At 41.6% G+C, this 24009-nt stretch overlaps 1 protein-coding gene across 21 annotated transcripts in view; it reads right to left on the bottom strand.

The window, feature by feature from the left end:
- Nucleotides 1-24009, bottom strand: part of AHR1A (aryl hydrocarbon receptor 1 alpha) — a 250483-nt gene that overhangs the window by 53171 nt on the left and 173303 nt on the right. For 10 of the 21 annotated variants that reach the window (XM_046917049.1, XM_046917058.1, XM_046917054.1 and 7 more), the window contains 3 exons: nucleotides 21638-21680; nucleotides 20507-20639; nucleotides 1977-2164 (listed from right to left, as the gene is read on the bottom strand). In XM_046917049.1, the coding sequence (XP_046773005.1) occupies nucleotides 1977-2164; nucleotides 20507-20619 (301 nt within the window). In that variant the 5' untranslated portion in view covers nucleotides 20620-20639; nucleotides 21638-21680. Of the gene's footprint in view, nucleotides 1-1976; nucleotides 2165-6011; nucleotides 6793-8274; nucleotides 8779-20506; nucleotides 20640-21637; nucleotides 23172-24009 lie in introns of those variants that run through there. The other 11 variants (XM_046917035.1, XM_046917072.1, XM_046917081.1 and 8 more) reach the window with 5 other exon arrangements.

The raw sequence follows: 24009 nt of genomic DNA, 5'->3' as shown, positions 1-24009 counted from the left end.
TTTCTACAAGGAAAGTTAAAATTCTGCTGCTTGATTCACTATGACACAAATAACCTGCACAGCACAGCTATGTTCAGTATATTCATAGCAGCTGCATGTGTCTGTATGAAGTGGTCTCCATCTGAACAGTATGCTAAGAGCCACAACACAGTTTTAGTTTGCATCAGCCTTGCATCCACAGTAGTTAAAAATGCAACTTGAGATGCATATACAATTTATCTGCTGCTAACACACATCTAATTCATCACTGTTCTAAGCACCTGAAAGCTGACTTAACATTCAAATTAGAAACAAGCAATGGATATAAAGTTTGGTGTGATGAGATTACAGGTTTTTGCACATTCTTTTACAGCACAAAACAAGTAATGCAATTATTTTCCTAGACAGAAATTATAGTATCAGCCCCTTTATTCCGTAACCTCCAAGTGCAAATTGTCAGAATACGACAAAACAAAAATCAAGCAATTCCACTGCATGAGAAAGTGAGATTATCAATCCAGCCCAAGTAACACAAAAAGCCTACAATCTTGTATTCGTTTCAGAATACATAACTTTTCTTTAAAAAAAAAATTCAAGTGTGTTATTAAGATTGAAGCTTCCTTTTCAATTCAGAAAAAAAACACCAACAAGATGATTTATTCCATTGCAATCAACGTGAAATAACATCTCACCAAGACTTTGATGAAACTGATGTGCCAACAGAGAGCTTATTTCCAGCAATATCTTTTTCAAATAAGGATATTTGCTACCATAAAATATGTGACAAACTCAAGCCTTGAGGAGATCCCGTACTAAGAACCATCCTGAATGCGCCCAGAAATCAAGACACTTGCATGTATTCATCAAGCAATAAAACACTGGATATAAATTTACAAGCATTACCAAACTGAAGCGACTAGTCAGAATAAATGAGAAAAAGAATTTTGTAGTCCTGCAGTAAAAAGTGAAACTATGGTAGGCAAGTTAGCTTTCTTCAACCCTTTTATGCATGGTATGGGGTCACTATCACAGCACTGAAACACCAAATCCTTAACCAATAAGGACAGAGGTTATTTGTGTCAAAAATATACATATATATTCTTAGTATCTGCAGCTATCAGTGTAATTCCATCTTCAGCACAGTATTATAAAACTTCTGACTACAAAAAAGGACATTTTTCTTTAAATACCAGCTTCCTGCTTTATTCCAGCAAAGAAAAAGGACCAAACTAACCCTGCCTTCAAAGAAACCAGCATGCACCCAATGCAGCCAACCACCCCTTTTCACTCTACAGAAGAACTCAGATAACGAAGGAGAGGGGTAGCACTCCTCTGCTACCTCTGAGGCAGTACAGGGGGGGACATGCACTTCTGGCCTGATTACCGCCCTGAGCACTGCTGCGTTACCCTATCCAGGGCTGTGGTCAGTAGACTGCCCACACAACTGGAGAACCTTAGCTGTCGTCTTAATGCCTCATGCTCTGCTTTAATCAGGGCTTGAACACAGGAAAGACTGACTCTTCCTTTAGAAGTCACCTTCAGAATAAACTATGGGAAGAGACATTAGTTGTTATTGTATACAATATGAAGTCTTTTCGATGCATCATTAAGCAAAACATACAGCTGATTGGAACTCATATGATATTTACTCAACTGTAATGGCTTTATAAGGGCTATTTTCAGAGGAGTAAATAATAAATCTCAGCTTCTCATTTTTGAAAGTTTAAGAAAAAGGACTGGAAGACTCATTAAGGGCAATTATGCTTCCAAATGCAAACCTTTGAAAGACTGATAAAATGTAAGTATTTACATGTGGTTTTCAAGAAACTGGAAAGCCTACTTTATACAGTATATATATTGCATATATCCATACAATTGCATGTTCCACTAAAATAAGAAAAATTGAATGATTTTAAGTACTTCAGTAGCGAACACAACCCACAGTACAAGCAGCATTGCACAGGCAGTCCTAAACCAAATAAATTCCCAACTCTTACCATCAAAAAAACTCTTGGCTCGCAAGTAACTGACGCTGAGCCTAAGCACAGACAACTTATCCAATTTGGCGATAACATCCTGAGGGAAAGGCAGAAGGCTTGCCAAGCGATCCAACTCCGCATTCAAACGGTCCCTGTGCCTCTTGGATGGGTTGGATTTGACTCCTTCAGCTGGAGATGGCTTTACTCTGTGGCAAAACAAACAAACAATAAATAAACAAAAGTTCCTTCCCCAAATGAAGGCAAATATTTGTCTAACATTACAAACAACCTTTTAAACTTTAACATGCAAAACATTTTTCCTAAGTGACTTCTGTTCCTCATGGAAAAAAGTAGAATTCATCTGAGATTATTTCGCTTTTCTTCCCAACACACTCACAGTTAAACAAAGCAGTAAGACCTACCATGGCTATCTGAACACATAATGGATGTTTGCAAACTTCAGTATAGAATTTGTAAAAACCTTCCTACACTTCCATTCAAATGCCTTAATTTCTTCCAAATTATGAATAATTCAGCTTATTAATATTAGTCTACAAATTATTTTAAAGTACACTCAGTTTGTTTTTTTTTTACTTGAACTATAATTTTTTACAAACGTCTTTATTTCTTCATCAAGGTTTGGAACAGATTATTGTAAATTAGAAACAACAATAGGTTTAGTAACTTGCTAGAGGCACTCAAAACTGCACAAGAAAAGATACAGCTCAGTCAGCGCGTAAAATCTTTCTTGCTAATACCACTGAACTCATTCTGTAAACCAACTCTTAGCTAATGGCGTTTCACTTGAGTATGATATGACAAAAGCATGCCTTCATATGTTACAAACTACAATTTAAGAAGGTTTATGTTATGAATTATGTGGTAAACTTTGCCAGCTTGCTGTTTTCCTGGGCTCCTAGATACCTGAATACTCATCCCCTACCATACACACAGTCACTACGGATCTGTTACAATTCGGGCTGCTTTCACAGGAGCGGTAGCTCTGAAAGGTGCATCATTTCTGAAATATTATCCAGGCAAGAGTCACTTGTATATGATTAACGCAGCTTAAATATAACTCTAACAAAATAAATAAAGCTCAAGATCACCAAATGTCACCAGTAGCATTTAAAGTTGCCTCAAATACTACTGTGTATAGAACAGCCTTCAATGTAGGCACAGAATGATAAATTCCAAACTTTAAGCAAATAAAAGCTGCATAACTGTCACTGAACTGCTCACTATTACCAAATCAAAGCATGTTTCCAAACAGCAGAGGTCCCCATGAAAACAGCTCATGACATGCCAATTAAAGCAGCACTGAATACCAGACTTCTCTCTCTTCACACCTGTCCTCCCCTTTGCTTAAAACTTCTATCAGCAATTTGACAAGTTATGTTGAAACTACATGGAACAGGGCAATTACCTTGACAAATTACTCATTAAATCTAATTGTTTTTTGCATTAATTTCATGTCAGTTTTTACATCCAAGTACTCCAATGCATAAGGGTTCCCCAAATACAGCACAGAACATTTCCAAACATTAAGTTGGCAGTATTTTCAGCATAGATCCTACTGTCTTCCCTCCTTTAAACCAAACACTGATTTTCCCTAATTTTATCTACTATGACCCAACAAAGATCTGTGATTTAAATGGAACTGTCAGAGACAAAAGAAATAAGGACAGAAATGAAGGGGAAATAAGTAGTAACTTGAACCATTTTCCATTCACTTACATAAACTGTTGATGCTCAGGGCTACCCTAGTTGCATTGCAGAAAATTACCTTCAAGTACAATTAAGTGCTTTGTCAAGAATATTTTTATAATTAAAAAGGGAAAAAGGAAAAAAAAGGAAAGAAAAACACTAAAGAAGAAAACAGGTTTTAAGCTGACCTTCTGGGCATCATCTTTTACCTCACTTACAGGAAATTCAAATTCTCTAATCAATCAAAGGCCAGAGATTGCCACACACTCAGTATCTCTCAAGTAACGGACAGTCCTTATCATCCAACAGCTGCAAAACAAGCAAGGACTGCTAATTCTAGTTTTACCATTCTAAAAGATGTGCTACCACAACATTAGCTACTATTTTAAGAGGTCTGCTACAGACAATAGAAATCTCAATTGCACATGCTTACCATGCGTGCCCTCAGTGATATTAATAAAACTGCATTATTAAAAAGTGCACAAATATCCGAATCTTATTATTAAAAAGCCAAAGTAAGTTTCAGTATTTAGAGGCTAATTTGTATTTTCAAGGGAAATCGAAGCAGTTCCTTGAGAAAATGAAATATGGCACAGATTTTGTTCATAACATACACGGAAACTTTTATGTTAGAAAAATATTAGAAGTTCATCAGAATGGCTTTAATGCTTAGAAAAAAAGAGCATAAGGAAGAACATGCGTGTCACCTCACTGACGGATTTAATCTTTTCAGCTGTGTGTATTTTTCATTTCATCTTCAATACAGCATGCACTAACATGTTATTCTTATGTCTATTATTCAATTAAACATAGGTCAGGTATATGAAACTCATCGGTTACTACTTGAGCAAGTGCTACATAGGTGACACCCTCCAGAATTCTCTATTTACTTTAACAACTGAAAAAGACTCCTATGAATACTCTCATCTGCCACACTGAATTCACCATTAAGGAACATTCAGCTGCTGATTCCTTTGAAAGCAACAGATTAACAATCCCTTTGCTCAGAAGCTTTTGTCAACCTGTCTTGGAAGGGCAAGAGGCACTTTCCAGTGGTTCCTACAGCAGACAATGAAACCAACAAAGTTTTAGGCAGCAAAGGAGTAAAGATGTTTTCACTAAAAATCTCATGTGCTGCTCATCTGATGCTGTGCAACTGTTTGTCCTCCAGAAGCTGTCTGTCACTCAGTTGCTCAGGTTGGCTTAGTGTCCAAATGACTCTGTCAGAGTGAGACAGAGACAGCCAGAACACCAAGCAAGAGCAAAATCTTTACACTCAGTTTTAACACCCTTCCATTCTGTCTAAGTTCACAAGCCAGGACTACCCAGAAAAACAAAAAAGCACGTTCCTAGCTGCTGACCATAGCATCTACATTTAATTGTCTTCTCTTGCTGCAGCTATTCCTTGCAAACTGTATACTTCTGCAAGAAGTACTACCAAAACAATCAAACAAACAAAAAACCCACAGAAAAAAAAGAAGCCATCAACCAAACAAAATGAAACCTTAACGGCAGTGAATCTTAAGTAGCAGTTTACAGCCTATATGTACCATACAGGTACATCAACAAGAGTACCAGTTATTATCTAATCCAATAAGTATATTCACAACCTATGACAAAAGTTTTGAAGTGCTTCCATTTCAAACACAAGGTGCAAGCTGCTCTGTACGTGACAGCACATTAAAAGATCACTTTGTTTAAAGATTATCTTTCTTTACTGGTCAACTTCCACTCTGAACATTTGGCACTTTTTCTTTGTTTGTCTTGAAAGAATAAATAAATAGTTGTGGGTTTTGTTGTTGTTGTTGTTGTTTTGATGGTGTTTTTTTTTTTTAAAGTTAAAAGTGTCTTTGCACTGCTTTCTGAAATCACTATACCTTAATATGAACCCTTAATTAAGGATCAACCAGCCAAACGTTTTTCTCTGGAATATTTAGTATCATGAATACATTTATGCTAACACGGAACAAAAGTGTATCATTTCTTATTTAGTCTGCTTTTTCAAGAAACATGCTGTTACGCTTTGTGCGTCTGCACAGTATGAAACATTTAGATCCCCCCACCCCATTCCTTGTCTATTACATTCATTCCATTCTGCAAAACAATTCCTACCCAAACACTGAAAAAGAGAAAAACAAAGCAAATCACAGCAGGACCGAGCTAGCAGGCAGAAAAGCATAGGAATCTAAAGACAGCAAGGTGAAACAACAGTTATATAACGTCTTTCACTTAATGTTAGGATCTATCTCCAGGAAACTTCACTTCAATAAAACAATGCATTTTATCTTACTAGCACGCAAAGTCAGCAGTTCAGTTAATAATCAGTAGAGAAAAGGCGTACAAGACCTTAAAAACAAAATAGAAATACAATTGAAGAACAACTCAAAGCAGGGGCCATGCAGGGCGGCCACCAGGGGGACCCGCACGGCTCCACCACCCGTGGGAGGAAATCTGCGGAAGGCTCCGAGGTTCTAAGAAAGCTACATTTCACTGGAATGCACGTTGTGTATTAGGCTGTTGTTTTATTTCCCCTCCAGATGACAAGATAACAAGATGAAATGCAGGAACAGTTGCCGCTTAAGTCTTCCCATTATTGCGTTTTCTTTTCAGCTGTGATATGGTTACTCCCTTCTGGATCAAAAAAACATGTTTCTGTCAGGCAATTCCCTGTGAAGTCCAGTCCTTTACACGGCCCATAAAGATAGGGTGGCTGCAGGGGGAAGCTTCCTATATTGGCTCTGAGTTACTGCCATGACTTAAAGTTATTTGCACCTGAAGCAGGAAGTAGTTCTTCATTTGTTTTAACCCATGAGCAGTACGGCATTGCATGAGCAGCTTCTTCCACTGCTACACACTAGCTGCCCACTGCTACAGACTAACAACAAGCAGGCTCCCTTCACAGCTACATCTGCCCCAAATGAAACATTAAAAAGAATCAAATTCTTCACCAAAGGTGCTACTCCCAGCAAACATCACTTCTTTCATTTTAAAATTCTCTTTGAAGAGCTCTGAGTCCTACTGGGAGCACAAAATACCAACTTCAAACTGACTCAAATCACAGCAGTGCCAAACTGTGGGGCAAAGAGCAGCACTGGAACTCTTCTCCCCTCCGTCCCCCCAGTCAGTTACAGGAGCTTATGGCCTCTTCCCCTACTTTTTAGCCCAGTGAATGCTCTGTAATTAGCTATATGAGAAATCAGAGCCTTCCCACCACCCACAGTACTCTGTAAGGTTGGTCTAACAGCACAAGCAACCAAGACTCATAACCACTAGGAGAAGAAAAAGCAATACATGCAAGATAAAGTCAGAATAATTTCTGGTAACTCCAACAAGACTGGCTAATAGTCATGCCTGCTCTTCTAATTACAGGTGAGCAAGCTAATGCAAATAGTTCTATATGAAGAAGGGACATTTACCTGTCCCTTTGGTATCAAAGGGCAAAATCCCAAATAGATAGACCGTTTCCATTAGTAATAAAAATAGGGTCCAAGTTCAACTAATACGACAAGCACGGCCACCAAATAGAAGAAAGTAGATAACGGAAAGAGATTAGTGACATAGATACAACAGTAACACAAAAAGGAAAGTTTCACATCCTCTAATCAAGACCAAGAATGTAATAGCCAGGCAGACATTAAGCGATGCGACCAAAAAGGCACAACAGCTCACTCTTATGCAACTACAAGAATTACTTGCCCTCAGCAACCAACAGTTGACAAATACTACCAATGCATTTCTACTTCACAAAAAGACAACACTAATTTCACTGTTAAGATCCAGACCTATAGAGAAGACTGATTCACTGCTCCTACATTACTGTTTGGAAATGAGTAATCAAAAAAAAAGCAAACACTGCTCTTCTCACAATGACTCTATCTTCTGGCCGGAACTTTTTTTTTTAAGGGTATGTTTAGACTTTTTTGCATTCATTTGTAGACTGGCTGTGTGCATGCACTCATTCTCATAGCTCCAGCCGTACAGAAGTGAGCACCCAAGCTAACTTCGCTCTCCCCAGCACAGTTGTCTGCTATCAATCTGAGAACATACATTTACATTGGAATTTTATTAAATATTTGTCATTATCTTTAATGCTTTTGGAGTTTAGGGGATTACTGTACTACTTCAAGAGTACTCAGAAATACAGTGAGATTTTTTGAGCTTTACATTTCTGGTAATTTTGTTAGCAGCTCTGAAGTTCAGCTCTTGCAACTGCTTGCAACTGATACTGACTTCTAGTCTAGAGTGTGGGTTAAACTTCTCTGTCCTGAAAATCGCAAGAGATGAGGTTTTCAGCACAGTCCGCAAAGCCCAGGACTCAAACCTACCGCAGGTGCACACCGCGAAAACACTCAGACTCAAAGCTGTACCCCAAGTTTAAAAATACCGCGACAGACATTTGGTTTTTTTGCCTCCTTAGAGCGACCCGCAGCACCCGCAGTCGCTCTGAGTGGAACAACCACCACCACCACCTGACGTAGCAGCGGAGGCTGCAGCCGGCCAGCAGACCGAGGATAGCCCGCGGCTGAGGACCGGACCGGACCGACCCCCCACCCCCCCCGGCACGCCGCCACCTGAGCGGGGCCGCGCCGCCCGCGCCGGGAGCTGTCACCTCAGGTGCCTCCCGATCTAGGTCAGCCGCCTCAAGCCGCCGCTCCCTGCTCCCACCTCCGCGCTCCGCCCGCCAGCCGCGAGGGGACCGCGATTTAGCTCTATTTTCATAAGAAAACCAAGAAAAATAAAAAAATCCCGGGGCACCCCCAGGCACCGGAGAGACGCGGGCCCGCAGCCCGCCCCGCACCGCCGGGCCCCGCAGCCGGGAGCTGCACCGGCACTCCACGGCCGAGCCGGCGCCGGGAAGGGCGGGGGGAGCTCGCGCCGGGGCAGCCCTACGCCGCCGTGCCCAGGCGGGACGGAGGGAGCAGGGGAGCCGCCACCGTCCCCGTCTCGCTCTCTCTCCCACCCCACCCCGCGGAGAGCCGCTTACATTTTCTGCACAGGTTTCCGCCGCTTGCGACTAGCGTAGGTGACATTGGGGTTCATCCTGCCACGGCTCCAGCGCCCCACACCGCCACCGGCCGGGGGCCGCCTCGCTGTCCGCCTCGCCCCGGCTGCCGGGAGGGGGCGAGTCCTAGCGGCGCCGCAGCTCCCGCCTCGCCCGCGGGCCCCGGCCCTGCCGCCCGCCCGCAGCAGCGCGCTCGCAGCGGCGGCGCCTCCCCTGGCCCGGCGAGGACGGAGGGAGGCGGAGGCGGCGCGGGGCGGGGATCCCAGGTGATCGGCGGCGGCGACACCCACTCGCCGCACGGCGCCTCCGCACGGCACAGGTGTGAGGGCGGCCGGGTCTTCGCAGCGACGCTCAGCCTCGCGTCTTCCCACCGAGTCGATGCAGACTCCCGGCCGGCTCCGCCGTCTCCTCGCCCGTCTGTTATCCGAGCGCCTGTCAGTGTGCGCGGCGCCCGGCCGGGCCGGGTCTCCCCGCCCAGCCCAACCCAGCCCCGCTCCTCCCGCTGCCACCACCGCGCTGCCGGGCCGGGCCCGCCCCGCGGCCTGACAGCGCCGCCGCCCCGCGCCGAGGAGGCCCCTTGCGGCGGCCGCGCGGAGGGAGGAGGGGGCGGCCGCGCCGCCATGTTGGGAAGGTCAGGCGAGGGGACGGCGGCGGAGCGCCGCAGGCAGCGGGGGTTTGAGCCGGGCCGGGTAGAGCTGCGGCACGGCGGGAACACGAGGCCCTCCGCCTTCTGCCGCCCCGAGGCTGAAAAGACGCACGGCGTGCTGCCTCCCGAAGCGGGGTGAGAGCCGGCCCCGGGCAGCAGCCGGGTGGGGGGAGAGGTGGAAGCGGGGCTGCACCGAGCGCGAGGACCGCGGGGCACTCCGGGCAACGCTGCGGCTCCCTCAGCTCCGGGGGAGCGGAAGGGACATTGGACTGGGATGCGGTCAGTGCCTCGTGAGGGGATAAGGCCGCGAGTTACAGCGCTGACATGTGAAACTAAACACTGATGTTGAAGAAGAGGAGCAACATAGCAAAAAGCACAAGGTGCTGCCACACTGCCGACAAACAACCGCCGGAGCAGCCCCTTCATGCCTTTGTGACCCGCTGCTGCTTCGCCCTCCTGTTCTCTTCCCCCGTTTCCTCTCCCAAGAGCAGAGCTCTTCTCTCGGAATAACGGCAATAAATTTTGTCTCCGCTCTCAGTTTGGGAGATGGGGAGTCGCCCTGTGTAAACACGGCCGTGCGCGGCGGTGCCTGCGGGAGAGCCTGGCTGAGAGCGCCCGGAGCTGGAAGGGCTCTTCCCGGCACTCCGGAGCTCGCAGCCTCGACTCACGTGCCGCCTGGCAGCCGGGCTGCGGGCTTCAGCCTTCCTTTGCACTCCCTGCTTGGCTGCGAGGAGGCTGAGGCAGTGTCCTTGGTGCTGGCTTGCTCCTGCCTGCCGACGCTCGCCGGGCTGCGGGAGTTCAAGCGGCAGCTACGAGCGCTCGCGCGTTCCCTCTCTGGCTGTTGAAACCAATGCTGTGGTTATGCAAGTGTTCCGGCTCTGCTTTGCTGACAGAGTTTGTCAGCCGTGGCCCAGGTATTGCCATACGGCAGCCGGTGAGAAACAGCGCCGGGATTGTGCAAGGCCTGGCTGCTCAGCTCCGACGTCCCGTGCGTCCGGCAGTGGCGTGGGCCTCGTCCTCAGAAGCGCACAGCGTGAATTAGACAGCATAACACACGCTTGTTTACCAGCTTAATTGCTCGAGTTTAATTGCCTGGGAAGCTATCCCAGATGCAGAGTGCGCTGAAGCCACAGTATTCAGATAAAAATTAATTTAAATAAATCTTAAAAATGCTAGCGTGCTTGCTGGTAAGCCAGGATTTGATCGAATGATGTTTTGAAAAATAGATCTTCAACAAATAAAATTTGTCAAAATCCACGGAGGAAAAAAAGTACTGAAAGAACGGTATGTGTTACACATTGCAGTCACATTCCTACCACATTCTAGGCCAAGCACCTTTGCAGAGGACGTCAGCTCCTCACTGCTATCTTTCTGCTGTCCCTTTCCTCTTCATGGTCTCTCCTCACCAGACCTTGCAAGCACACTGGGAAAACAAAGGGCAATTACATGCCACATTTTCCTGCCTTCTCTTCTCCAGCTCCTTTTGATTTTAGAACAGGAATAAAAAATTGATGCCTTCTATACTCTCCAAACCAATCCAAACTCCCAGTTTCTTCCAGCTTAAACTGCCCGGTCCCTTTCACTACTCGTCTCACCCCTAACCTCTTCCTGCTCATTGGCTCCTTCCTCTGTCAGCACAAGTGTGCTGTGATCACTCCATGCACAATGCAAATTGCTGCTCTGCTTTCATTCTTCTCTTCATCTGCATTACCTTTGCGTTGAAAGCTTACAGCTATTGTTTAAAGCTCTTCTTCCAATTTTTGATTGTTTCCAGTCTGTCTTTTACTACTTCACTAAGACTGCATAAAATCTCCAGCAACTTGTTATATTTCACTGGACTTCAAGGTCTTAGCTGTTTCTTGACTTTTTTTGCTGCTTAAATACTGTGAGACACCCATACATCACTGCATAGGATGGTTGAGCTTGGCAGGGACCTCTGGAGATCACTTTGTCCCATCCCCGTGTTCCTTCAGGGCCGCTCAGAACAGGCTGCCCAGGCTCACATCTAGGTGGCTTTTGGAGATCCCCACAGACACTCCACAACCTCTTCGGGCAGCTTGTGTAGTACGTACGTTGTCTAGGAGGTTGTACAGGAGGTTACATGAAGAAGGAAATTGGCTTTAGCCTCCCATGATAAATATTATCTCCCCACTCCTTTCTGAGGCCATGAAAGCCTGCGTGGTGCCAGCAGAGTTCTCTGCTTGCTCCTTAGCTCGAGGATTTGGAAACAGAGAGAAGCAAAAACCGTCACTACTACGCAGAAATCATGTCTTCTGTACACCTATACAGTGTAATCTTTTTCACTGCAGGCTATTGGAAATCAACTCCTATGGGTCAAACACCTTTTTAACAACAGATAGGAGGTGTCAGATGTTCAGAATTTATCTTAAAAACCTTCACACCATGTTATCTATAGCTTTTGCAAATCCAGTTTCTCCTGGTGTTCTTGCTGTATCTTTACCTAGTCCACCATCTTGATACTTTCTTTTTCATTTATCTGGGTACAGTAGAGATCTTGCAAAAACTCTTTAACCATGATTCAGCCATCTTACAGACTCCTTTGCAGCACAGCGTTGTTTTGTCTGTGTGTTTCTATTACTATTTGTTTTTGTGTTAATATTTGGGCAGGTTTAAGACCATTTGGTCTTACAAAGAATGACTGTAGCTGATCTCCTATGAACAATTAAAAAGGTTTAATTCCTGTGCAGATCATTTTCATGTATGAAGCAGAGTTTCCAACTCTAACCAATCTCTTCTTATTTTATCACTAGGCTACTCCCCAGGTGGCTTACTAGGTGTAAACTAAAGATCATGCTGTATCTTAACAACCTCTCTAGAACCATCAACAATCACTTTTTTCCTCATTGCTCAAATCCAGCATTTCTGTTTTTAAAGCCATGAATTGTGAGTCTATCCAATAGTGAGATTTCTAAGAGAAGCATGTCTGTGTATCTCGTGAATTGTGCCTTTCCCCAGCATGTGTGAGGTGCCACATTAACTAGCAGGCTCTTCCCTATCTAGTACACTGTGTTACTGTGATCCTCTGAAGCTTCCAGAGCTCTTGCTTGTCAGCAGTCACATCTGCTGCCCTGTCTCCAAAATGAACAATTAACTTCTGTTCCAAATGCCATTTCTGCTCTGTTTCTGCTTCTCCTGCCATGCACAGACTTCTCTCTCATTTCAAGAGGTGGGCAGCTGCTTGGAAAGGGAACTTTTACTAAACAGACAAATTCCAGAGTGAGCTGAAGTTTCACAGGAACACCACAAGACCAAGAAAAATCTTGCTATTTGGGAGGAATTTATAAGAATTATAAACACTGCTTGATATCTTAGGGTCATCTCTGACTCACTTCTATCCTTTATCCTACTCTTTCTATTCATGGCCAAATCTTTACTTCCCTCAGATTAATTCTGTGTGCTGACTTTTTCTGGCTGTCTTCAGTGTGAATAACACAGAAGAAATATGCTTTGATTATTTGTGATTCCTTTTCTGCCTTCCTGGAGACAAGGAAAGATAACTGTGATTTAAAATTATAATTCTTGCAGTTCAAATTTTGGGGATAATTTTGGGGATATGCAGAACTACCACTGGCTTAGGCATTATTTTCCACTGTAACTTTGTTCTGCTAAGAAAGAGTGCCTGTGGTAACTCAGATGACTTTCTTTGTACTCAATTCAGGGAACTAATCATCTAGGGAAACTGACTTAATGTCCGTGAGTGGACTCCTAGAAATTCCCTGACCTAGTAGTTTTCTATGGTGGCATAACTGCATCAGTAGATGAGGGAAAAGCCACTGATGTCATCTATCCGGACTTCACTAAGGCCTTTAACACAGTACCCAACAACATCCTTCTCTCCAAATTGGAAAGATATGGATTTGATATGTGGACTGTTAAATGGACAACAAACTGGCTGCAAAATCATACCCAGAGTGATGGTCAATGCCTCAATGTCCAGATGGAGATCAGTGATGAGTGGTGTCCCTCAAGGGTCAGTGCTGGAACTGATGCTCCACAGTGGGATAGAATGCACCCTCAGCAAGTTTGCAGAAGACACCAAGCTGGGTGGTGCAGTCAACATGACCGAGGGACAGGATGCTGTCCAGCGGGACCTAGACAGACTTGAGAAGTTGGCCCAGGATAATCTCATGAGGTTCAATAATCCAAGTGCAAGGTCTTGCACCTGGATTGAGGTAATTCCTGTAATCAATACAAGCTGTGGGATGAAATGATAGAGCACAGCCCTTCCAGAAAGGACTTGGGTACTGGTAGGTGGCATCTAGATATAAGCCAGCAAGAGCTGACTGTATGCTGAGCTGCATCAAATGAAGCATGGCCAGCAGATCAAGGGAAGGGATCCTGTCCCTCTGCTCTGCACTGGTGAAATCTCACCTGTACTGCATCCAGATGTGGAGTTCTCAGTACAGGAGACATAGACCTGTTGAAGCATGTCCAGAGGAGGGCCACAGAAATGGTTCCATAGATAGAACATCTCCCCTACGAGGACAGTCTGAGAGCTGGGGCTGCTCAGCCTGGAGAAGAGAAGACTCAAGGGACACCTGATAGAGGCCTTTCAGTATCTAAAGGGGGGCTATAAGAAGGGGACAGACTCTTTCACAGGGTGTGTTGTGATAGGACAAGGGGAAATGGTTTCAAACTAAAAGAGGGGATATTTAGATTGTAAGGAAAGAGGTTTTCAGAATAAGGGTAGTGAGTCACTGGACCAGGCTTCCAGCAGCCTGATCTAGCTGTAGGTGGCCCTGTTCATTACAGGAGATTTGGTCTAGATGAGCCCTAAAAGTCTCTTCCAACTCAAATGATTCTATAATTCTATGACTATGAATATTAATGAAATTCTCCCTCACTTGTTTAGAACTTAAATGGAAACAATTATATCTTGAAAAAAGAAGCTCTGTGACTAATAGTACACTGCTTTATGACTTTTTTTTTTTAAGAAAGCCTTACTTTCATGCACTAGTTAGACTGCAGACAGTTTTAATGAGAATTATATTGACAAGAAACTTTTTTTTTCCCTACTGTTTGATTTTTTGTCAATATGGGACAGAAGTAGCGCATTCTTCTCTTCCACCATACCCCTCCTGCCTGGCTCCCCCCTCCCATTACTCTTGTGTGAGCTTCTGAGATGCCAGTGTTTATAATTACACTCATTTTTCTATTGAGCATTCAACTTGGGGAGCATTTCTAGAAGTTGAAGAGTCAATAAAGCATAAAATATATGAAACATAATTAATATTTGGGCAAGTAGCCTAGGAGCATTACAACATGATTAGTGGTATTTTAATTTAAATTCATGGTATTGCAGTAATCTGATGAAATCTATAGTCTCAGTAGTTAAGACAGACATCACAAAAAATCCTGAGTAAAATAAAATACAATTAGAGACAGTGTTCAAGACTATTCTAGTTCCAGAAAACGTGAGAAATTAATAAGTAACATTTGTGAGACAGCATCATGATCCTCCTCAGATCCTATAATGTGTAGAGCAAGAACAATGTTTCACCTGCAAATGTAGGAAAATAAAGGAGTAAAGGAAAAATATTGTTATGTACTAAGTGTAAAAGTCTGTTCTTCACTTACTCTTCTCAGGTTTTCTCTCCTATGCAGCAATGAGCAGATTAGAACAAGTTTATACAGAAACTGCCTCCCCACTCACAAGAGCTCTCTCTCTCTTTTTTCTTTTTTTTTTTAACCTAAAATGTTCTGAAGAGCCATCAGATACAGCAAGCAACTTAATTTACTCTGCCTGCCTAAAACAGTAACCAACTCTTTTCCCCACATATAATAATAATAATGAGTAGATTTTATTGTATGGCTAAAATAATTGTTACATTGTCATTCCCAATGAACTTCTTGGTTTTGCCCTGAAAAGTGAAGAGTCACCCATTATTTCAATCCAATCTAATGTACTCCCAGTCAGGTAAAGGACCATTCTAACAATTTACAGCTACCAGTGATTGAGCATAGGTTCCATGGTGCTGGGAAGTTCTCTAGTACATGGGACTATATTTCCAATATTTTTGACCATACAGTTAAACAAATAGCTTATACTTATTAGTATGCAGAGGCAGGAAAGCTTGGGTCACAACAGTAAATCACCATGACAATCAGCAAATGTGGACAACACATGATCCAGCTGCATCAGCATATGATCTTGCTGCACCAAGATGTTTTGCGCAGAAAAAGATACATGAAGAACTGATCTTTTTTTACTTCTGCCTTAAAAAAACTGCTGAACTATATTTATTAACAGGGCTTTGCCACTAAATTGGCTTATAATATTAACAAAACCTGTGGTTTGAGAGGCCCTGAAACAAGCTTACAATTACGGTGTCTAACTCAGTAGGCTGCAAATTTTCTTTCTGCTCTCATTAAGAGGAAAGGGTATACACAAAGTAAGACTAATGAGTAAAAAAAATGATCTAAATTAGAAGCGACAATACAGTTGCCATGCCAGAGCTAAATTTCTGTACTAGTAAGCTTCAGCTAATTTTAATTAATATAGCTAGATGTCATACATTTTAATTTAGCCTTACAAAACTTTTCTGTGATTACGACAAACTACAGGTATTACATTAATGGTTATTGTATTCTCTCTATTTCTGGGGTACTTTCTATTAATTCTAGAAGATACACATGGAGAAGAACATGAAAAAATAGCGAACAGATACACTGATATCTGAATGCCAAAGGTTGAGGCAAAAATCAATTTGTAATCTTTACGATCTCACAGAGAGATTTCCGTGAACATACCGCATAAGTAAAAGCAAAAAGGACAAACAAACAAGAAAGCCCAATCACGGTGCTTTTAGTACCTACTCAGGAAATAGGCTCCCTGAGAAACAAGTAATAATAATGTTTTGTGTGCAGTCTTTTTTGAACTATTTTCATGAATGATAGAAAGTGCAGTCATTCACTCAGTTCATAGTTCTTGAGAGTGAACTGTGCCTGTCTCCCACCTGATGGCCCTGCCCATCCCTGCACACAGAGGCTGCAGTCTGTCTGGGGACCTGGCCAAGCTTACTGATTGACACCGTGTCTCAGTGAATGGAATTTTTTGTATTTTCAACCTGTAGCATCTTTTTCTATCCAGTGTGACTACCACAACTTCTCATCGTTCCCAGCAGTGTTTTCTTTAATTCCAACTGCGACTGAGGCACCCAAGGAAGTCGAGAGAGGAGAGGGGGCAGTGAGTCTGTCACACAGGGATGTGAGGAAATAACTGTCTCTGGAGAATGAAGGCACCATATATCCAGAGAGTGACCACATTGCATAAAGCAAACAAACACTGGAAAAAGGGCAGCAGGAGCAGGTATGTGTGCTGGGGAAACACTTGAACCTTTATTCTACAGTCTTGGAATGTCTTTTCTTCTCAGCACTATGGAAGAACATGCATGTACTGAAAACTGCCCACAAGCCAGTTGATATATTGTTTGTTTTATCCCTTCTTTTTTCCACATTTATCCTGTTAAGTGTCCTAACCAGACTGTGTTTACTTGTGTCCCTAAGCAAGCCACAACTGTTGCTAGCTACATATCATCTTTATAGTTCCATTATCTCCAGCTCTCTGAATCCAGTCTGGCCCACAGAGTAACTCCTACTATTTAACACTTGCTAGTAATGAGTGCTCTGAAAACCTTCTAACCAATGTGCTCTGTTTGCAAGAGAGATGCTTAGCTCCTCAGTTATAGTGACTTACCTGTTAATTTCCACTACCAAGAATCAACTTCAACATAGAGCCCCATGTGCTACCTCAAAAAATAAGGTTTTAAGAGTCTTAGCTATGCAGAAGTTGTCTCTTAAAAGTTAGCATGTTATGGATATGTCCAAAACAAACAAAGAAACAGACCAATGTCTAGAGTGCTCTTCAACAGTTCAGAATGTTCATTAAATATTTTTCCTTTTGCACTAAAATGACTGAAAATGAATTAGAAAACTCTTCTTGTAAGAACATACATACATCTGTCTCTTCTAAAGAAAACTGCCCTTTTTATCATTTCTATTCTAAATTGTGTATTCTATATTGAGTAAGTAACTTTGAAATGTCCCTAATGAATAAAATATTAAAGCAAATGAAACAATCATAGGCATATAAAATGTAAAAGATCTTTCCAAAAGAAGTTATTAGTCTTAGTGAATTACTCTTTAATCTTCTAGAAAACATTAGGAAAGCAGCTTCAAAACCTACACAGTGCCAGTTTTTATGATCATTGCTGCACTTAGTAATTCCAGTGATCTCAGTGCAGTACTGTTCAGAAATGTTTTCCCAGTGTTTCACACAAATATTCTTACTGTGTCCCTATAGCTACAAAAAATTCCATCACCAAGATACCACAAAGCTTTAGCAGTTTATCATTTCTCCTAAATATTCCAGAGAGCTGCTAGCTAGTCTATCTACCACAGATTAAAAGTTGTTCATTTTATAGGTATAAAATATTGCTAGTTTATTTCTGAGCGGATATATCTGGAGCCAGTTTGCAACTTCCTTCATAAGAGAGGCTTACCAAAACAGATATCCTAGGGGCAGCAAGCATGAATTTTTGATCCAAGATTTCTCCTGTAAGAATTCCCTGACTCAACACTTGGCAAGTTTGGATCTGGGCTCTTTCAGGTTATAAAATTAAGTGTGATGTTTCTATAGTAATGAGTAGTGTGAAAGACAGTCCTTCAAATGTAGATGATGAACGTTCCTTTCAGGGAACACAGGACAATAGTTTGAAATAGACCAGGATTTGAAAAGAAGGTGAACAACAATAACCACAGGAATTTAGTGAGGTGGACTCATCCATGATAAGTAGGATACAAGCAGCCATGAATTGTTCTGTCTGAACTATTCATTTGACCTTCTGGGTTGGTAGAGGTGGCCTGTGGTCTACATAATGGCACAAGACCACCACCATGATTTTTTAAAGTGTGTTTCCCAAGTGAGAAGAAATAATTTCTGATTTTGTTGCTACCTCAACCAGGAAAGAATCAAGTGTTACAGTATCCATATGTCTGAGCTACAGTATCTGTGTCCTTGCCAGCTTCTAGGGCCTATTTAATTTCTTAGATCGATATAAATCCTATACACCCATGTTCTAGAATGAACCAATCTGAAAAAAAAAAAAAAAAAAAAAAGGACAAAGAAAGGGACAGAAGAGCAGCCTTCAGTTTATTTCCATAAAGACTTCTGGTAGCCTTTTGAATCTCTAGAGCATCTCATAATCTTAAAATAATGCTTCCTCTTTGAAGCCCTCAGGGAAAAGCATACACAGGGAAAACTCTGCTTCCGTCACCACACAGCCCTTCTGCAGTAAACTGAAAAAAGAAAGCCCTCCTAAAAGTGGAGACCTGAAAACAAATTGAACTTGGGTTATGAGCCTTCCTGTAGGAACCTCTCCCCAGTCGCAATTGTTTGAGGAGTCGATGTTCCAGAATGTTATGGCTAGGTAATGTTTGTTCAAGAGGTATTGCTACCCTTGTATAAAATATTTAGGTCATTCCCATAACATTGGCAATATGTAGCAAGTATGTATTTCATGGTCTCTATTGTTTAAGGCCAAAGCTTGAACTAAAGTCATGACAATGTTTGTAACAGACACAATGAGGCAGTTATCTTGATCAGGGCACAACCTGCTAGTTACCTCACATGTGTTTTTCTCTTGTTTTCCTTCCCTTTGTAGTTGTACAGATGGAAGAAATAGGGCTCGGTGTTTTTCTGCCCTTCATCTCAAACTTTTCTATTACAGGCAGAACAGAATAAAGAACATTGCCAGTAAGTTACTTTTGTATTAAAATGTTACAGCTCCTGACAGAGATAAATATGGTTACCTGTGGGTCATAGGAACCATTTATTTGATGGAAATGCCATTAAGTACAAGGATTTGGGATGTGTCTGCATCATTCTTCTCTACGATGGATACCAGTGCTCTGAATTTGCTAAGTTTATTCCCTCAACATCTAAGTACTTCTATCCATAATCAGCTGAATAGTTGCTACAGTATCATAATTTCCCACAGACGTGACTAATGTCATTAAGCGTGATGATGCTGATGATTGCTTAGGCTTGGAAAAACCTATTGTAATCCTCTCCAAGTTTATTACAACTGTTGCCCATAAACAATGCAAACTGCATGGCAGACATACATCAGACTACCCTCTAAGCTTATATACGCCTAACATTCAGCTGGAAAAAAAACCCAACAATTTCAAATAAACTATATTCAGACTTAAAGTAGAATCTTTTATAAAAGATAAAGCACTTCTGATATATGCCACAGTCTTACAGGAAATGGGAATGGAAAGATTATGTTGTACCTATTGCTGTCAAATTACTATCTTTAACAGTAGACATTTAATTGGTTTTCTTAGCATTTATTTGCTAAAAGAACAAACAATATTGGTAATATTTGATATATTTTACTCATTTAATTAAACTTCTTTCACAACAAAAATATATCTGCATGTTTCTAAACGTCAGAAATACTCCATATTTACAGAAATAATTGATAAAAATTATGTAATTTGTAGAATAAGCCTTGAACAGTACTGCTTATTTTAATTTATCTGTGTTTTCTTCATGAAAGAAAACATTATCTCTGAGTAGCTAGGTCATTTCTATCTATAAAAAGCATAGAAATCACTGTTTAGTCTGGCCATATTTCCCAATCCCTTCAATCTATTTAGCTTAACAGATGTACAGATGCACACAGATGAAAACAAATCAGTCCTTTTCCAGCTTGTTGTTAAGAAAATAATCAGGGCAGCAAGCTTGTGGCACTATTCCCATCTTCTCTTGTAAGTGAAACTATTGAAAAGCATATATGGGGAGAAAACGTACATTAATTTATATAAATCATAGAATCATAGAACAGCTTGGATTTGAAGGGGCTGCAAGGAGCATCACATTCCAACCCCTCTGCCACAGGCAGGGTTGCCAGCTTCTATATCAGGTGCTAGATCAGACTGCCCAGGGTCCCATCCAGCCTGGCCTTAATCACCTCCAAAGATATCCATCCACACGCTCACTGGCAACCTCACCACTCTCAGTAAAATACTTCCCCCTGATGGCTTGCTTAATTTCCAGCTTATCTTATTCCCCCCAAGCACTCTTATGTAAAAGAAGTGACTCTTCTCATCAACTCTGAGCATTATACTGCTTTGCAATGGCTTCTGTTAAAATTAATGGCTCACCCAAACTGCAGGTCTGTTAGCTGCCAAGTTTGGGAGCACATGCTGGCTGCATTCTTCAGTGGGATGAAATGAGCTTCAGTTGAGTGTGGTTTTCTTTCTTCCTTTTCCCTCATTTCCTATATTCCTGCCTCTGCTGGAAGAGAAAAGCACCAAAAGGAAGGAAAGTCAGTGTGCTTTGTGCATCAGGGTAGTCAAACTGCAGGGTTAATTGCAGACTACTTCATCACTATAGTCTAAATGCAACCAAGAAGAGAGATTTCTAAACATCAGGTTGGCAAAAGCTAACTAATTATAAACATTTCTGCAATTTCATCATATTTTTCTAAGTCCTGATGATAGGATTTCAGAAAAAAAAAACACACAGTGGTGCTCATTGGCTTGATGAGAAGCCACCTGTACTGCCAGATGTACTGATCCTCAGGCTTTTATGCCTTTCAAGTCAGTATTCTGCAAGCCAGTCACTCAGACCAGTAATCAGGTAACCGTCTCAAACAGTAAGCATGGTTCACTCAGGAATTTCAGCTGGGATTTGGACCCTACAGGACTTTCCTTGTAGGAACTTGTCATGGCATGTTTGCCCTGACAGAAGGCTTTAAAATCAGAGTAACATATATCACTTCACGCAAGGCAAAAAGCACTTAGGATAAGATTTAAAAAAAAGAAAATAAGAAAAAGAAAAATATTCTTCATATAGGAGTTCAGCCACATCTTTGAAATTTCCCCTTTGTGAGCAAATCCAGCTACTGAAAAGAAAACAACAGTCATGTTATTTTAAGCAGATATATTTGGCACATTTTTGGTGGCTTCTCCTTTCTTTACAAACCTCATCCTGTCTGAAAGATTCTTGAGATTTTCAGTGTCTTTTGATCCTAGACTTACCAACTTTTCTATGTTGTTTTCCTCCCAAGCACTGCTATCCCAGTACACCCAGTATTCAAGCATTTTGCCTATAGCTTTGAAGAAGTACATGCAGGTTACACCACTACCATTATTTTACCTTTAAATCTTTTCTTTTTCTTCTTTTTTTTTTTTTAATCTCTTCCTTTACTACTTTCATTTATCTAATACTTAGCTTTTGAATGGGTAGGCAGCAATACAAAGCAAAGTTCGTTAGTCATTGACAGTACCTACCTCATCCTTCATCAGAATGTTTTGTTTCTTCTGCAGCTGTATTCTGCACAAAGAAACATTCATGAAGCCATACACAAATATAGATGTTTTGAAGACATGAGAAAAACAAGGAATAAGAGCAAAACAAGCAAAAATATTGTAGTAGAAATACCATCTCTAATGGCTTTCTTACAAAAATAAACTGTATTTTGAATGAAAATGTGAGGTATCTGAAGCTAACACACGGAAAGCACTATTAGATGCTACTAAAATGAATATTTTCCTTTTTGGACAGTTCTTATGACATTGCTTACTTGCTTTTTCTTACTGCGACTCCCACTGTGTAAGTAAACAGACTGAAACTGGAAGACACCAGCAATAGTGAATCAGAAATGCAATGGAAATTACAGGTGTGGTTTGCAAGTTGAAAGCTGTCCTTACAATACAGACTCAAATGTTTGTATTTCTAGAGTGAAAAATTAAAAGTACCTAAAGCTGTGGGGGGAGCACAGGGGGAAACTGGAAAAATTATTGATTTGATTTGAGCAGAAACAGCAATGATTCAGCCTTGCCAAAAAAACCAACACTTCCTTTTCTCAAATTCCTTTTCCATAAGATAAATCCTTAACATAGGCTGAGGTTTCCAACCTCTGGAGCAACCACTTTTAAAAACCGCAATTTGAAATAAGGTCGGGATTACTGCTTAGAGGATATACTGAAATAAGTGAAGCTCATGTGCATCAAAAATTAACTACATATATCCAGCTGTTCAAAATAGATGCAGATTTGCCTTTTGCTATTGGTTTGTATAGTGTCTTGCATAATAAATCCAGCACAATACAGGCTAAGATTTTGCACACATGCTCAGACATACTTTCCACGTATGACCTATTTCATTTGAAGCTATCAAGCTGAAGTAAATATGCATCAGTTTATATTCTGTATAGTAATTAATAAATAGATTTGAATTATTGTGAGAAGTCATGTTGAAGAGTCAGAATTAAATTGAACATCCAGCTTGAAATCTGGAAAACACTGAATATGTTAAGTATATTAAAATGCCACATTACAAATACAAATAGCACAATTAACATGTAATTCAGGTGGTAAAAACCCAGCAAAACTCAATAACAACTTACTGATGCCTGGGTGCCAAGTTGCTCCTGAAGAGCTATTGTTGCTGGGTGGATAACAATGGAAACCATGAGAAGAGCTCCCGGGGAATTTTTTTTTTTTTTTTTTTTTTTGAAGAATTACTGCTCTTATGTGGTTTTGCTGCAAGCAAGTATGTAGATAATAATACTAATTTAAGTAACTAATAAATTGTTTCTAAAGAGTAAACAACCTGTACACACCCTTTCTAGGCAAAATCACAAAATCACAGCATCACAGGGGTTGGAAGGGACCTCTGGAGATAATCTAGTCCAACCCCCTGCTAAAGTGGTCTCCCTACTTTCCTACTTTGAACAGGAAAGTGTCCAGGCAAATTTTGAATACCTCCAGAGAAGGAGACCCCACAGACTCTCTGGGCAGCTTGTTCCAGGGCTCTATCACTCTGAAAGAAAAAAACATTTTTTCTCATCTTCTTATGTAACTTTCTGTGTCCAGTTTGTGCCCATTGCCCCTTGTCCTGTCACTGCGTGCTGCTACAAAGAGGCTGGGCCCAAACAATTGGCTCCTGCCCTGTAGTTATTTGTAGTCACTGATAAGATCCATTCCCAGTCTTCTCCAGGCTGAAGAGCGCCAGGTCTCTCAGCCTTTTCTCATAAGGGAGATGCTCCGGGTCCTTAATCATCTTTGTGGCCCTCCACTGGGCTCTCTCGAAGTCCCCTGTCTTTCTTGATCTGAGAAGCCCAGAACTGGACACAGTACTCCAGATGTGGTCTCACCAGGTCAGAGTAGAGGGGGAGGAGAACCTCCCTTGACCTGCTGTCCACTCCTTTTCATGCACCCCAGGAGGAAAAAAACAAAGGCTGTGAGAAAGCGTGGGATTTTAGGAAATGTCATGAGGAACTTTACATGGCAGTAGGAAATCCACATCCTTCTCATCAGCCATTTTTGCAAACATTTCAAAAATTTTATAGAAGTGAGCTGAGCTTCATAAATCCATATATCCATAGGCTTTAGGTGAACTTCAAGGTGGCTCTGAGATTTTAGCATAAATACTGCAAACAGCCCCATCATTAAGGGATTTGTTTTGTCTCAGTTTGTGAAAAATTATTGCATTATTATTATTATTATAGCGTAAGCCCATGTAATATGTACTATAGAACTAGAGAGTTGTAGTAAAAAAATCACTAAAAGAAAAAGAGAAAAACAGTCCTAAAATCTAGTATAGACACATAATCTTCATAGAATCAGTCTAGTACAAATGAGCCAATATATACTACATA

The sequence above is a fragment of the Gallus gallus genome, chromosome 2 (genome assembly GCF_016699485.2).
Source record: "Gallus gallus isolate bGalGal1 chromosome 2, bGalGal1.mat.broiler.GRCg7b, whole genome shotgun sequence".
In the NCBI taxonomy this organism is placed as follows: domain Eukaryota; kingdom Metazoa; phylum Chordata; class Aves; order Galliformes; family Phasianidae; genus Gallus; species Gallus gallus.
This window is presented reverse-complemented; position numbering and strand designations above follow the sequence as displayed.